This window comes from Brachyistius frenatus, unplaced genomic scaffold (genome assembly GCF_029030835.1).
Source record: "Brachyistius frenatus isolate BFR_SWC_R1_liver_20210118 unplaced genomic scaffold, ASM2903083v1 Contig_188, whole genome shotgun sequence".
Lineage (NCBI taxonomy): Eukaryota > Metazoa > Chordata > Actinopteri > Embiotocidae > Brachyistius > Brachyistius frenatus.
Genome location: NW_027210787.1, coordinates 123,589 through 139,915, shown reverse-complemented (window position 1 = coordinate 139,915; position 16,327 = coordinate 123,589). Strand labels below are relative to the sequence as shown.

At 39.9% G+C, this 16,327-nt stretch overlaps 1 protein-coding gene across 2 annotated transcripts; it reads left to right on the top strand.

Moving 5' to 3' along the window:
* Positions 1-347: 347 nt before the first annotated feature.
* On the top strand, positions 348-14,699 carry dis3l2 (DIS3 like 3'-5' exoribonuclease 2). Of its 2 annotated transcripts, none has more exons than XM_069718200.1 (21): positions 348-449; positions 908-1,684; positions 1,782-1,912; positions 2,202-2,255; positions 2,446-2,547; positions 2,700-2,877; positions 3,141-3,205; positions 3,659-3,888; positions 4,020-4,193; positions 4,571-4,650; positions 5,547-5,659; positions 5,868-5,975; positions 6,183-6,416; positions 6,801-6,880; positions 7,455-7,638; positions 8,027-8,113; positions 8,247-8,394; positions 9,555-9,685; positions 10,846-10,950; positions 11,310-11,414; positions 11,792-14,699. In XM_069718200.1, exons 2-21 carry the CDS (start codon positions 949-951, stop codon positions 11,891-11,893), a joined length of 3,147 nt encoding a protein of 1,048 aa, XP_069574301.1. In that variant the 5' UTR covers positions 348-449; positions 908-948; the 3' UTR covers positions 11,894-14,699. The 2 variants fall into 2 exon arrangements, with proteins under 2 accessions (XP_069574301.1, XP_069574302.1); XM_069718201.1 differs by lacking the exon at positions 348-449 and adding an exon at positions 595-787.
* The last annotated feature ends 1,628 nt before the right edge of the window (positions 14,700-16,327 follow it).

Genomic DNA, 16,327 nt, shown 5'->3' with positions numbered 1-16,327 from the left:
GCAATTATTAAGCCTTATTTTCTAAATCTACGGACGACAGCGTCACCTTTCCTTCAATGGTCACGTGATCCTGCTGTTAACTAATGTCTCAAATCACGCACAGTTGCGTAACTTTGTGTTACACTGAGGAACAGATAAAAGGGGGCAAGTCCAAAACGACCTTTTTTTAAAAAAAAATTGTATTATTATTATTATTTTATTTTATTATTGTATTTCATGAATATATGTCACCACACTTTCTTTTTTTTTTCACCCGACTCATCCAGACTGGAGTGTTTTCTGTGCATTGACCGAACCCAACATTTCCGACAGCACCCAAAGGCAGCGTTCGTGACGTCAGAGGAAGGGGCGGTGTCCGTTAGCATTCTTGCTGTTATTGAAACACAAGCGGAGAACGTTTTCCGCACGAGTGAGCGTCACGTAGCCCGACTTACATCGTAGTTAAAGAGGTAATGTTTGACATTTTCAGTTTTGACAGTCTTGCCTTTCAATTTCAACTCGTTCATGACGACCAAGGTCGCAGTCAGTCTGACTTAGAAGCAGTTAGTCAACGTTAAACCAACACCTGCCGTTGCGAGGCGCTAGTTAGCTGGTAGCGGCTAGTTAACGTTTGTTAACTGCGTTCATATCTTGCTGAGACATCAAACCTGAAGACAAGAGAGTCCAATCATGAGGATGTAACTCATCTTCCAGTCTATCTCTGTTTTTAACACGGTTTATATCCAAATATTATGAAGAAACTAGATGACGTCACGTCAAGCCGTGCGTACTAAACGGCAACAAACCGGTTAGAGCTGCTTTGATTTTATATATATGTTTTTGTTTTTGTTTTGATGGTACACATTTCTTACTTATTTAAAGCTGCGTTGCCTGAAAGTTTGTGTATTTTTGACTCGTTTCTGAACAGTGTTTCCGCGTCGCTCCTCCAGACGAGCAGCTTGAAGACTGATGGAGTCTCAGAAGGTCAAACTGAACCAGACCAACGCGCCTCCTCAGAAAGACGCCTACGCCAGGCTCCTCGGGCAGCACCGCAGCAGCAAGTTCAGTTTGTATCTGGAACAATATGCGAAGGACTCGTCTTTTGAGAGGGACGGGAACGGGCCGAGTCCGCTGCTTAAAGCCCAGAGTGAAAGGCTGAATGTACCACAGAGGAAAAGGGAACAAGCACCCAGCGATTTCTCCGATTCAAGCGACTTCTCCCCTTCCTCTGTGAAAAGCAAAGGAGAGGAGAGTTCGCTGTCCTTGTACATGGAAAAACTAAGCATTCGCAACGCCCAGCAGGACTGCGAGAGGAAGCAGGGCGTGTCTGACAGGCAGCGACGGGGACAGAGGAGGGACACCGCCACCAGCCACGATGGAGACATCGAGTCGGGCGAGGAGCTCAGTTCTTTGAAACCTAACGACGCAAAGAAACACCAGAAGTCGCAAAAGAAAAGCAAGGACTCCAAGAGAGATGTTGCCTCCGTGGACACCGACTCATTTGCTGGACTTCCGCATTCCCCAAATCAAGCCGGTATGAGTGGGCAGGAAAAAGAGACGACGAAGAAGTCGAAGAACAAACTCCTGCCGAAGCCCCAGGAAGAGGAGAAAAACAGAGGAGCGGTATTGAGGTCTGGAGTTGATGCTCAGATGTCAAGGCCCAAATCCCCTCATGGCAAAGACAACAAGCTGCAGCAGCCCCGAGGTGAGACGTTGCTTAGTTTTTGGTTCGCGTTTCGGCAAAACAAATTGTACATGGTCATTTATGAGGGAATAAATCACTTGAGTTGTTTTGTTTTCAGCTCCAAATGTCAATTCTCCCGCTGACAAGAATAAAAACAAGGGAGGCAGAGGATCAAAGAAACTGGTGTTTGAATCCTACATGACCACTGAGGAGATTTCCCATGGGCTCAAAAGGGGAGAACTCATTCAGGTATGAGACTGAAGCAAAATCTTTATTGTGTCTGGATGAACTTATACAAGGTGATCAAAGGATGTGGTCTTGTAAGTTTTAGAATTTATTCAGAATATTGTAAGTAGCCCTGGACAACAATTACTAGAACAAGTATTTATTTTGTATTTACTGTATACAGACAAATACATAGAACATTATTGTGGTTCCTAAACAGTACTCCGGGTACAGTAACGTGTCATTGTGAAGCAGTGATTGGCACATTAATCAGTTTTGGTCATTTCTTAGACTTACATGTTTTTCTCAACAGGGACAAATAAGAATCAACCCCAAGAAATACCAGGAAGCTTTCATGCCATCTCCTGTAAGTTAGCATAACTCTCCTTCAATCGATTTCTGTCCTGCTAACTAATCCAGAATGAATTGGACATCATGCTTTGCTGCCTCAACAACTTACCAGCTGGATTTTGTAAATTGGTATTCTTGTTAACATCCATCTTTACATCAAAAGTCAAAAACAGGCAGGAGACAAATCATTTATTTAATGTTCACAGGATGACACGTGGGATATATTTCTGGATGGGATTGTCGCTCGCAACAGAGCGCTGAATGGAGACGTAGTGGTGGTGCAAATACTCCCTCGGGAGCAGTGGAAGGTAAACACTTCTCTATCTATACTGTTCATTTAAAGATCGGCGCTATTTTTTGTTAAGATATAACAGAAGGTTCCATTTAATCCATATTTCTACATAGAACAGTAAAACATATCAGTAGTGAGTGTATCAGCAGATGATGTGTGTTTGTTTAGGTTGTGAGGTCAGACACTGACTGTGAGGGGTCCAGTGAGTCTGAGACCCCGAGAGAGCAGGTGGTGCAACCACCACAGAAGAAGACGGAGCGCACCCCAAGGCCTGATGTTACTAGGGAGGACCAGTGTAGCGACCAGGATGAACTCATCAGCAAACACCAGAGTATCACTCTCACAGGTAATGTGACGAAGCAGAGAATATAGCAGCCATTGCGAATCATAATACAGAAACGGTGGTATGAAATTATAATGATTCTGTTGTATTTATAATGGTTAGTAGACTCTGTGTCTATATGTTTATTTATTGGTCTGAATAAAGTATAAAAGTACAGAAGAAATACAAATAAAAACACTTGTAAGTCACTTATTTAGCAGGTCTATTAGCTCAGTTGTAAGTTCAGCTAATACATCTTAATATTTTCTTTCATCTGATGGATTTAGGGGGACCTCTTGAAGACCCCTCAGCCCGACGGGCCAATGGGGAGATACTCCAAAAGACTGCTAAAGTGAGCTTCCTGCATTTCTGTTTTGTTGTACTTCTTACTCACGCATTTGATTTTTTTTTTTTTACTCTGAGAATTTCCCAGAAAACAGAAAAACAACCACTCTAATGCAGAGTTAATTGTCCTGGTCATCATGAAGCATTACAGGGTGATGATCAAAGGGTTTTATATGAGTTTACTGTTCGAGTAAGAAGTCAATCAAAACACTGCAGACACATCCTTCTTCCACAGAATGTAAATCTTTTGTAAAATGTGACAGTAAATTGAGATAATTTTACTAAATTCTAAGAACACAAGGTACATCCAAAGAAACAAGAAATACAATTTGGATTAACAATATCCTAAAAGTTCTGCTTGTTCTTTTCAGCAGCGTGTCACTTGCTCTCTTTTGCCTGAATATTTAAAAAAGAGATTTCAAAGCCATCACGCCTACCTCCCTTATCATTTGTCTACCAGGTGGTGTACATTGTTGAGAAGAAACACTCAAGAGCTGCGACTGGCTTCCTGAAGTTCCTACCCGACAAGCCCTTCGCCAAGTTCTCCCCTGTGGACCACCGGGTGCCACGAATTAACATCCCCCTGGCCGACTGTCCGGAAAACTTCAGTTCCCGGCCAGACGACTACACCAACACCATGTTCATCTGTCGGATCACCGACTGGGCGGCTGACAGCAACTTTGCAGACGGGTGAGTAATACATTTGAAGTTGAGTATTTCCCCTGGTTTACTGCTTTCGGGGGAAGAGGGTTGGATATTATACAAAGAATTGTTTACTCTAGTTTTACAACTGTGCTGTCTCTCGTGATGTTTCCCCACAGTCGACTTGCTAAGACACTGGGTCAAGCTGGAGAAATTGAGCCGGAGACAGAGGGCATCCTGACAGAGTACGACGTCGATTGTACCGAGTTCTCAGACGAGGTGTTAGACTGCCTCCCTAAGAACCTGCCCTGGACCATCCCAGCTGAGGAGATGAGGAAGAGGAGAGACCTGAGGTTGGACATTAGAGCCCAGTCATGTTTATGTACAGTGCATCTGGAAAGTATTCACAGCGCTTCCCTTTTTCCACATTTTGTTATGTTACAGATTCCAAAATGGATTAAATTCTTTTTTTTTTTCTCTTTTAAAATTTTGAGGAAACAAAATGAATTTAATCCATTTTGGAATAAAGCTGTAACATAACAAAATGTGGAAAAAGGGAAGCGCTGTGAATATTTTCTGGATGCACTGCATTTCTTTCTGTTGTCTTTGAGTGGGAGTTGAGTTACATACTCTAGCCTGCTAATACATGACAGCTCATATTCTTACAGATATCTGAGCACTACACAGTATTTTGCTGATAATTTAACAACGCCCTGTTTATGATGTTTAGGAAGGAGTGTATCTTCACAATCGACCCGACGACTGCCAGAGATCTGGATGATGCCCTCTCTTGTAAACAACTCTCAGATGGTAAATTTCTGTCAAACGCTCCTATTCAACAATGACTTTTGATTAGAAATGGTCGATGATTAAAATAAAGGATTGTATGTAAGTATACAGAGTAACTGTGTGCAGGCACGGAAGTCAATTTGAGCGTTTAAGAGGAATTGTGTCACTTGCAATAATCCAAGATGGTCACATTCACTTTTGGCAAACTGAATAGTTAAGCATAAAGTCATACAAACAGTGTCACCTCTTCAATATTATTTATCTGGAAGTGAAAGCTAGACCTGTGTTTGACCCTTTAAAATATAAGCTGACACCGTGGTGTTTTCACCACCAGATGACAACAAAGAGTAGTATTTGATGTCTTAGTTGAAAATCAAAAAGCTTTGACTTCAAATAATAAAAATGATGTTCTGTTTGTATTTTTAACCCTTTCATGAAAACAATATCTCGTTTTTTAAGCCATTTGGGGAGAGTAATTTTGATAATGAATTTAAAAATGCTTCCTATCTGTATTCCATGTTCGCCAACTTCTGTTTGTAATGCGATTTTCTACCGCAGATGTGTGTTTGTTTTGTTGTTGTTTTTTTCAATTTGGTTTTCAGGAACAATTTTGACAGCGAAAAATTATTATCATTATTATTTTCAATATGTATGAAGGCTGCTCTCAGAAATCTAATGAGCGTGAGATGAGCTGGTTGGGTTTACTGTGATCTGATCTGATCTGACGCCAATATGTGGGATTAAAAAATAGATTTTTAAATGTGATTCTGCTCCCACGAATTAGACTTTCAGACTGACTAGCAATCAAACACTGGTTTGTGCTTTCTCAAAACTTTTGTCATATCTTTCCGTGGGTTTGTGTTTTTTTAATGGCAGCGTTGGTCATTACAGTGTCCAACATTATATTTGTAACACAGGCAACTTTGAGGTGGGAGTCCACATCGCTGACGTGACTTATTTTGTGGAGCAGGCCAACGCTCTGGATGCTGTCGCCAGCCAAAGAGCAACTAGTGTGTACCTGGTTCAAAAGGTGAGTGCTTCTTGACACTATATCACAAGCTTATCCGACCAATTATATTTTGGGCCATATGCAACTTCTTTTTCTTTTGTTCATGTGTGGCACTATTTCTGATTTGTAAGTGTGTTATTTTACTTACCTGACTCTAGATTTCTCCGTGAACATATCTCGCATTTCTTTCTTTGTCCTGAATCTCCGTGTTTGTTTGGTCTTCCGTCAGGTGATCCCCATGTTGCCCAGGCTGCTGTGTGAGGAGCTGTGCAGTCTGAACCCTCTCACCGACAGACTCACTTTATCTGTCATTTGGAAAATCACACCCGAGGGAAAGGTTTGTTCATATATAATTAACAAACATGTCAGAGCTGCACTCAGTAAACAGTAGGAGGATTAAATTGTCTGGCGGGTGAACGATTAAGCTGAAATGGTCTTTCGATGCTCTTAGCGCCACTTCGATTTGTATTTTTTTTGTTAGGGTTATTTTGTCTTTCTTCTATCATCTGATCCATCCATCTAATTCCTCTCGTCCACCCCTCAGATCCTGAGTGAGTGGTTTGGCCGCTCAGTCATCCGCTCCTGTGTGAAGCTGAGTTACGACCACGCTCAGAGCATGATCGAAGCCCCTGAGAAGTTGTTCTCTGCTGAGGAGCTTCCTCCCATGGACCCCGTGCACCCTGTTGACGAGATACACCAAGCTGTGCTCAACCTGCACTCCATCGCCAAGAACCTCCGAGCTCAACGCTTCTCAGGAGGAGCTCTGAGACTGGACCAGGTTTGTGCTGGTTTTACGTTTTTTTTTTTTTTTTTCAGCCATCTTTTCTGTGTTTGCAATATTATTTGCAAATTGAGCAGGAAGATTACCCAGCTTTTTGAAGGGTTTAACAAACATCAGGAAAAGCTTTGTCAGAACAAAAGGGAAAAAAATACTCTTAATATCACTTCACTGCAAGTTTACTTTTTGCCTGCCATGAGTTAAAGTCGTTGGGACATACAGTATAGAAAATGCTGTAATTATGTTTTATATTGATTTTAACTAGCCATTAGCTGGAAGAGATTTAATGAGATCATTTGTACTAAGGTCATATTATCTCAGTCAGTTTTATTGATGTATATCTGTGTATTTTATGATTTTGTTTGTTTTTATTTATTGTTTCAGATGAAACTTTCTTTCACACTGGACAAAGAAACAATGATGCCTCAAGGCTGCTATGTTTACCAGTACAGAGACAGTAACAAGTGAGTTTCAAATCCTCGTCAGTTGAATCCGTGTCTGTATTATTTCTTTATTTTTTTTATATGACAGATGTATAGTTTTTTTCGTTGGAATGTGTTTCTGCATTTCTCTTAACTGCTTAAATATCATTCCTCCAACATCAGTATTCTTCACTCTTCGAACTGCTTAAGGGCATATCGTTCAGAAATGTTTGATACTTGCACTGATACGATACCTTCACTGCAGTACTGGTTCTTGAACAGTAGTTTCTTTTACTACCAATTTAAAAAAAAAAAAAATCCATTTCAACAAAAAGAAAATGACATTAACATAGAAATCTTTAGTTTTCATGCAGTTTAACCCAGGTTGTGTCTGTTGCTACAATTCATGGATGTCTCCCAAAAGATAACCGTTTTGAAACAAAAATGTATGAGAGCGGATTTAGCCCAGGTATTGAAATTATTAAAATACAAGGGATTTTTTTTTTTTTTTCACTACTCAATGGTATTGAAACAATTCTTTCGGTGCTATAAAAGTATTCAAGTTTGATATCCAATCTGAGACTGTTAACCGAACATGCGTAAAACTGTTCTCCAGGTTGGTGGAGGAGTTCATGCTACTAGCTAACATCGCCACAGCCCACCACATTTACCGCAAATTCCCAGAGTTGGCGATGCTCAGGTGCCACCCTCCACCGAAAGCCAAGATGGTGGATGAGCTTCAGGAGCTGTGTGAACAGTTGGGAATCGACCTGGACCTGTCATCTGCTGGAGCGTTGCACGTCAGTACTAATAATGCTGATGTAATCCAGTGTCTCGTCAAAACCATTTAACAAACCTCTTTAGTCTTGTGGCACACTGAATTTAAATAGTAAAACGCACGAGGTTTGAGTTAGCTGTGCTAAATCAAGTTACCGAACAGGATGTCCTAATATTTGCGGTCTTTTTTGCGTGATACACAAATAAATACAAATTTGTTGATGATAACAAGGGGTTAAGATTTTAGTGGAGCTTTTGTGCTGTATAAAATTTTAACTTTGTGTTTCTTTCTCTCACCTGGGTATGTCGCTCTGGTTCTAAAGCTGTATATAGCTGTATATCTATATATATATATATCTATATATATATATATATATATCACAATCTCCATTCTACTTCTTCAACATGCAGAAGACTCTCAATACTACTCTGGGTGACGATGAGTATTCCAGTGCCAGAAAAGAAGTCCTCACCCACATGTGCTCCAGACCCATGCAGGTTAGAGTTCAGTGTTTCCCATTAAAACATGTCAAATAAGAAACCATTAAAACATCTTGGAGGGGGGGAGGTTAGCTCTGTTTCAGCATTTGTCCTGTGCAGTAACATTTGTACGTTATGTGGTGTTTCCCAGATGGCGTTGTACTTCTGCACAGGTGTACGTAAGGAGGAAAATCTTTTTAAGCACTATGCCCTGAACGTTCCTCTCTACACACACTTCACCTCACCCATCAGACGCTACGCTGACATCATTGTGCACCGGCTGCTGGCTTTTTCACTGAGTAAGTATCTTTTCTACAAAAGGCTCTCAGACATTTATACAAACGACAGACGGCTTCTGTTAGAAAGACGTACGTGTTCGACAGGAGAGGAGAAATGCACAAAACAAAACGGCCTCCGATCTCACTCTGAGTTAATGCATTGTGTGTGTGTGTGTGTGTGTGTGTGTGTGTGTGTGTGTGTGTGTGTGTGTGTGTGTGTGTGTGTGTGTGTGTGTGTGTGTGTGTGTGTGTGTGTGTGTGAGAGAGAGAGAGAGAGAGAGAGAGCTCATTACCATCATTACTGGTTTTTTGTTTTTTTTTGGCTGGTGAAAGTTAAAGAACTACATAATGTAATATGAAATATAAACACAATGATGGTTGTTTATTTATCATTATTGACTGTCATCCATTTATATGTTTAAGGGCTTCTGAATTTAAAAAAAAAAAAAAAAAAAAAATCAGTTGCTCATCATTTCAGCTTCGTGCACGAGCTGCATGTACAGTCCATCAAAGATATGGGGGTGTCCAGTTATCATTCATTATGCTTGATCTTGATTTCTTCTTTATATTACTGTTTTACACAACGTTGTACTCATTATTTTGGGTGCCGGCCTGATAGCACAGATCTTTTGATAGCAGAAGTGGGTCAGTCCTGTGTGTTTCTATTGTGCAGTGTGTTTGAGATCAGAGCCGTGACACACATGGCCAGTGCATGCACAGCCGGCAGCACTGCCCCGTGAGCGAGAGGCACACCTCCCTCTGCATCCAGTCTGTCCACTGAGTGACAGAGAAGCTAAGTGCTGTGTAACAATCAATTTCTCCCTGAGTCATCATTTTACATGAAACCAGCTTGGAAATGGTTAAACATGTAGTCTTTGTTGGTTGTGTTTCAGTCACTGGTCCTGTTGTCTGATAACAGAAACAAAAACAGATGTAAATAAGAACAGCTTAGTTGGAAATTAATCTGTGTTAAAGTAGAGTGTCAGGAGAGAAGTCCAAAGAGGAGCCCAGAGAGAACAAGTTGGAACGGCGCAAAAGGACAATTTGCTGTAAACTGCCAAACCGTAACAATAAGTCGCTCTTTGACGGCAGTATGAAAAATCCATACGGTTCCTGTGTGGTTGTGTGGTGTTGTTACTCCTACTGATGTTCATGTGTCTCCTCTATATGTTTGTATATAGACTGTGGGCCTCATTTAGGACTGTCAACAGACCAAGTCCAAAAACAGGCATCTCACTGTAATGACAAGAAGACCGTGTCCAAGCGAGTCCAGGAGCTCAGCTCTGAGCTTTTCTTCGGAGTGTTTGTAAAGGTGCGTAACCAGATCACAACATGCTAACATCATGCAAACAACATGGGACCGATGGAAACATTCAGTTTTGTTTTCTTTGTTATTGGTCATGAATTTAACAAAACATTTTTCATGTTACTCTTACAGTAAAAACTTGACCGACCCTCACATTTATGATTTGTTTATGAAATGTGGTTTTATACACAATGTATAGCTCCTGTTTAGATGTGTGATCTCAAAAATAATTTTTGAAGTGTTGGGGAGTATTTCATATTTTCTCTGATCTTTAAAATGTGTTTCCTCTCTGCACCTTAACTACTTCATTTGGTCTTATTCTGTTATTACTAAAGCTGTCGGGACACGATGGTTCGGAGCAGATGATCATGATGTTGGATTGCATTCAGTGTCCTCCTCAATTGTTCAGCAATTTAACAACATTTACACTTTACACATTAAACTATTCATAACAGCAGTGATGTGAGTTAGCCACATTTGTGGGAAAAAAAAAAGTAGGTTTACATCTGCTCATCCTACAGAGAAGCAAGAGGGCTGCTGGTCCTCTGACCAGGGCGACCAGCATGAACAGCAGCAGAGCTTCTCATTGCTTCCTTTAAAAAAAAAAAAAACTATATTCATATTTTTTTATTTTTTTTATCCTGATTATTTGAAGTTTGGTGTCAAATGTTTTGTACATTAATAAATGAGTTTAGAGCTTTTGCTGCTCTTTAGATTTGGATGAGAGTAATGTGATGAGTGGTTCACTCCACTTGTCTCTCTCCTTTGCGTCGTGTCAGAAACACCGAGAGCAGCGGACATGCAGCATCAACGTCAATGAAACTCTCCCACTCAGTTGAAAAGAAACAGCTGCTCAGAATAGTAAATAGCCAGTAAACAACATAACACTGCGTAACAGGATGATGACATTTTCTCAACAAGTTAGCATATTGTCATTATCACAATATAAATTGTTCTTATATTTGAAATTATATCAGAACTATCCTGAATGATACGATAAGGAAGACTTCCAGGCACCAGATTTATAAACTGTTTACTGTTCATCATTTTGTCATCTCATCTGGTTTGAATGTAACAGGCGTTACGTCATACGTCAGTCCCTCTGTAGGTTTTAGGCCAAAACCGAATTGTATTTGATGAATGCTTTCTTGGTCTGTTCTCCACAGGAGTGTGGCCCGCTGGACTCTGACGCCATGGTGATGGGGGTGCTGGATCAGTCCTTCGACGTTCTGGTTCTCCAATACGGAGTTCAGAAACGCATCTACTGCAAGGTCAGCGCCGATAACTCCATTTACAACATTGTCACTCATTATATATTTGTGCATACTTGTTTTTCAGCTGCAAAAAAGACACTTTATTCAAAGCTATTTTGATTTCAATTAAAAAAAAAAAAATATTTTTTAGTTATTGCCTTTTTACATTCTTTTAAATGCTTAAAATCTGATTTTTATTTATTTTTTTACTGTTTTATTATGTAGTTGATATAATTAGAGATATTCCTTTGACTGTAGATGACTCTCAGTTTTTACAATTATTTACCAAAGATTTTTTAAAAATAAATAAAACAACACAGTCCAAACAAGTCTGTTTTATTAGAAACCGTTTAAAACCCATTTGTTTCCACCTTCAGTCTATTGCGGGCCTGAACTCATTCCACCATCGTAAGGTGGGGAAGAAATCAGAGCTGACGCTGGTCTGGACAGCACAGGATCCAGAAAGTTCCCCTGTTCAGCAGGTGAGAACCATGAACACTGAACACCTTTTTTTTTTGTTATGGTATTACCTGCCAGTAAGAAAATGTAAATATTATTTAATATAAATAGAAATGTAGAAATTGATTTCAGCTCACAATTGTATAGCTCTTCACTGGGTGATCATGTATTGGAAAGATCTTCAAAACAACGGTAAAATGTGATCAGTCCATTTCGCGTCGTGTCTTATAGATTTGAGATTGTTGTAAAAATAATTAATAGCATAAGGATAAAAAAAAAAAAAAAACGCATTTATTTGCTGATGAGGAGACCAGCTAGCTGTGGTTAGGAGTGTTAACGTCTTTGACCCAGCAAGTTGACCAACAGTGTAAAATAACATATTTCTTGTTTGTGTTTCTAGGAAATTTCTATCTTCACGTTAGTGGAGGTGCAGCTCAAAGCGGACAGTGCTCCTATGAAATACAGCGCAGTGCTCAAGAGGCCCGAGGACAGCGCATCATAAACACTAACACGCACGCACCTGTATTCTTTTATTGAGTGATAGAAATGACATATAACAGATGTGTAGCGTAGAAGCAGTATTACTGTGATAAGCACGTTCACCAATCAGATCCGAGTCAGGTTTCAATTGAAATTCCCATTCTGCGTATTGGTCTTAAAGGTTTTATTTTTTTTTATGTTTTTTTGAACCCGCTTGCTCCAAATTACCCACATACACACACACACACATGATTGCTGTCCATCTTCATAGGTGCAGTATATTATATACCTCTCGTTTGGGTTCATTCATTTCTGAAACATATGGGAATTTATAGAGTTGCGTCATCTATCCATCACTAGAATACGTTATATTTATTATATTTAACATTTAAGTGAAACCTGGGAGGAGAAAAAAAAATTGAACTCTATGTTCTGGAAAGTATTTGACTGCAATGAAAATTATATAGTAATTGGTTTAAAAACATATTATTCATTCAAAGCCTGAACAATTTTGGAGTGTGGATTTCAATTTGAGTTTTGGTTCAGGTCTGATGGTGAAAGAACCAAAGCAGCAATGAGTATTATTTTGCTGTTGATTTATTGACCTAATGAGGTCGGTTTAAATGTGATATAATTGTGGTACACAGTCTATTGTGTGAAAACTGATTTTTTTTTTAATTTTTTTTGTACTATTTTGAGTTTGAAAGCTGCAGTGCGGAACTTTTGACAACGAGGATGATTACAAAAACCTCTGTTCACACATGCTTACCATAGACTAAAGAAAAAAATGTATGGATTTTGGCTCCAGGTCTAAAAAGTGAAGCCAAAGCGGAGATGCCTTAATAGTCCACAAGGGGCTAGCTCCACTAAACCTTTGGCTCCAATAAGCTCAAAACACACACTCAAAACTTCTCTCGTCGGCTAAGTCGATAAGTTTTATGTATTTATGGTGTCATTAGCTTCATTCACTCCCTCTAATCAGTTCCCTGGTGGCCCTTCTGAAAATATTTATGTAATCGGTTAAATAATTAGCCTCTAAGTGAGGTAGGTTTTGGGGTCGTACCTGGTTTGACTGACACGCCTGGGGTGAAGAACAGGTTGCTGGCAGAGGTGGGCGGGGCATAGTGTTCTCACTAAACTCCACCCTCTCCTCCAAAAATGCTCACTTCGGGCTCGAAAAACCGAAGATCGTGAAAAAATGCCAGACTCGTGACTTCAACATGGCGGTTTACAAACCAGTGGGTGAAGTCACGGTGTGTTGCCACTTCGTACCTACATCGTAGACTCTGCCATAACCTTGTCTGTCGCCACTGTTAAGGCTGGTTTTTTTTAAGTTGTTCACTTTACTTTCAGAATTTGATCAAATGAGTCCGATAACGTATGGAAATTCTAAAATAGCTTCATAATTGATTTATTTGATCCCCGGTGAAGTTACCATAGGACTAATAAGCATTAATTTGGGCAGCGTGGGAATGTCTCTCCAGACACCAGATGTAAATACTCCGTGTACGGTGAAATACAGAGAGGTTTACCTGATAGTGAAAGGCTTAATTAGCATCGTGTGAACTCGTTTCGCAGGGCTTGAATGAAACAGACATTCATTTGTGTGTAAAAGTCTCGCACTACAGGTTTGATATTGACTCGCTTCCTAATATTAGATTGAGGGGAGACCCTCAGTGTGTGTTTTGCCAAGCAGCAGAGTATAAAACAACACTGAATTGGACTTTCTTTGACTGTTTCTGGTGGTTTTAACTTTACTTTAAGGAATTTTCTTTGATTTATAAGGGGATCTTATGGATTCAGTCTGAACAAAGGTACATGTGTTCTGTATATAGTGTCTTAAGTCAGGTCAAAACTTGGTAGCATTGCAATGACTGGAATGGGAATAGTTTCAGAAAATGGTTGGCCATCAACCATTTTCAGCAGAGGTGAGAGCGTCATGAATTTTATGTTTACTCGTCTGCGTGGGAGTGTTTTCAACTGCTGTTTGTGTGTTGTTGTTGTTGTTGTTTTTTTTGTTATGCTCAGATTTGATTTGTGCAGCAAAAATACTTAACGGACCTCATTAATGGCAAATGTGAATTTCTTCCTCAGTTTAAAGGAGCAGTGATTTAGAGACATCTGGCGGTGAGGTTGGAGACTGCAACTAATTCAACACCCGCCTTACCCTTCCCATCCAATCTACAGCGACCATGAAACCCATGAAAAGCTTGAAAGGCCCTATCGCGCTCATTCTAAGGGAACGAAAACACACTGAACCTGTAATCAAGCGGACGAAAATGTATTTAATAGGGATTCAATTAAAATGGATCTGGGCCCGCAACTTTCTGTTACCTGATCCACTGTTTCTCTCTTAAGTTCTCACTCATCTGACTGACTGAACGGTGCCATACATACATGTCTTACAGATTAGCTGCCACATCTGCACATTTTTTGGAGGCCTTATCCATTTTTGTTTTGACAGTTTTTTAGGATTGAATCATAATTTTAAAGCCACCTGCCAATTTTTTTTTAAGTTATTTTTATGACATGGACTGACGGCATTTGACATGATGTTTAGGATTGAAGTAGTGAGTTGAGTAGTAGAACAAAGCAACTACATTGATTTAGGAGGGTGAGTTTCTGGGATTAAAAAGTCACATTGAAAAACTTGCAAATGCCTTTGACTCAAAAAAGAAAATTCAAATATCATTTCTTTGGATCTTGCAAAGTTGTATTGTCACGTGTAACTTGGGTTCTGGTCAGTATTTATCTTGCATTTACTGTGTACTCTGTTGTACTTCCTACAGAGCTTTTGTCTGTTGAAAAATACATACATGATCTCTAAACTGTGTTGTTGTTGTTTTTTTAGTTTCCCTGAGAACTACTTTTACCAGAACTACTTTTTGGTGATCACTGAAGAGGAGGATTATAAAGTCTACCTAAACACGCATTAGTCATTGATCGTGGCTATTTGTGATGCACCAGTGACTCTAATTTACGACACTGGCAATGCCCTCCACTATTCAGTTTATATGGTGAATACACGCAGATAATCTCTGTTGTCGCCAAGGTGTGTCTTCAGTCAATCAGTGATAAACCAGCAGCATCACAGAGCAGATAAGGAAACTTAAGAGTTATGTCGCTATACAACAGTTGATTAATCTGCCTTCAGAAACTACAGGTAGTTCACATTTCACACCTTTTCCAAGAGAAATGATTTGAAATGTGGCTGCTTGTGTCAAACATTTGTGTCCATTGTGTGAACAATAGTGGAGCATTTAGCTGTTGAAGAGTCACATATTTCCCTCAGAAGTAGGAAAGAAGATGAGGGCAGAATGTGAGTGACACAAAAATGACTATTTTATTGCTGATGTTGCTCCATATCTGATGTCTAAATAGCCATACCACTTTTTTTCCTTAAAGAATTTTCTTGGCCAAAAGAAATCCCTTATTTCAGGTTTAAATAGTTTGGAATAATGTGTGTTGTTGTTGTTGTTGTTGTTGTTGTTGTTGTTCCAGGGTCATTTTTCAGAGATGGACAGTTCCAAACCTCAGCTCTTTCAAAACGGCAGGTTTATATGGATGCGTTGCCACAGTAGCAATGTAATGTAAAAGCAGCAAAACGCTGAAGGCTGCTAACAAAAGCCATCATAAGCTACTGATCCTACCATACTACTGCAGCAGTAAACGGCCAAGGAGTGTTTTATTGCTTATAAAGCCATGTTTTGTCTTTTTCAGTATCGCTTCCAAACGAGAACTGCCTGCTGCTATCACGTCAAGACGTCATTGCCTGGGTTCCACCTTGTCATTAAGAATGTAGTCAAAGATCAGGTTGATCAATCGGGGCAGGAAGTTTTAAACTTTAGATTCCACGTCATGAGCAGCTATCGGACATGAACCACACCACGATTAATCACACCAGCCATGTTGAACCGACTTACAGTATCTGTGGGAGGTTACCCAGCAGCACGCGTAGCAGCAGTGACAAAGTGCTGTGTTGGGTTTCTGTTCTCTTCTTTAACCGGCTTGAGGGTGTTCCTTATAAGAGCTGAACCTACTGACCCCACAACTAATGGTTTTATTTGACAGGAATTCAAGTTTTGTCATGGTTTGAAACTCAACTTTTAACCTGACAAGCAGGAAACAATTGCCAGTTAAATAACACCTGAAAAAAACAGGTCCTCATTTAAACAATGAGCAGTTTTATCTCGTATCTCCAGCTTTATTGCCGTACAGCCAGCGAGATGCTCAGCTCTCTCCTCCATGCCTGAAGCGAGGTCCAAAGGTTGCTTATAAATCAATTACACCTCAGTGACCCTGGTAAATCCACATCGAGGGCATTTACATGATGTCTTGTTTAATATCAATACACAGGGGTGATTGTTTTACAGTAAGACTGGAGTTCATTTTGAACTGCTTCCAATCAAAGTATTTCACATTTCACCATCAATCCTTTACCACACTTTACTGTTCA

Coding starts and splice junctions, on each gene's coding strand:
- dis3l2 (XM_069718200.1), top strand. CDS start 949: ATGGAGTCTCAGAAGGTCAAACTGAACCAGACCAACGCGCCTCCTCAG. Junction 1,913..2,201: donor AAAGGGGAGAACTCATTCAG/GTATGAGACTGA, acceptor TTTTCTCAACAG/GGACAAATAAGAATCAACCC. Junction 7,639..8,026: donor CATCTGCTGGAGCGTTGCAC/GTCAGTACTAAT, acceptor TTCAACATGCAG/AAGACTCTCAATACTACTCT.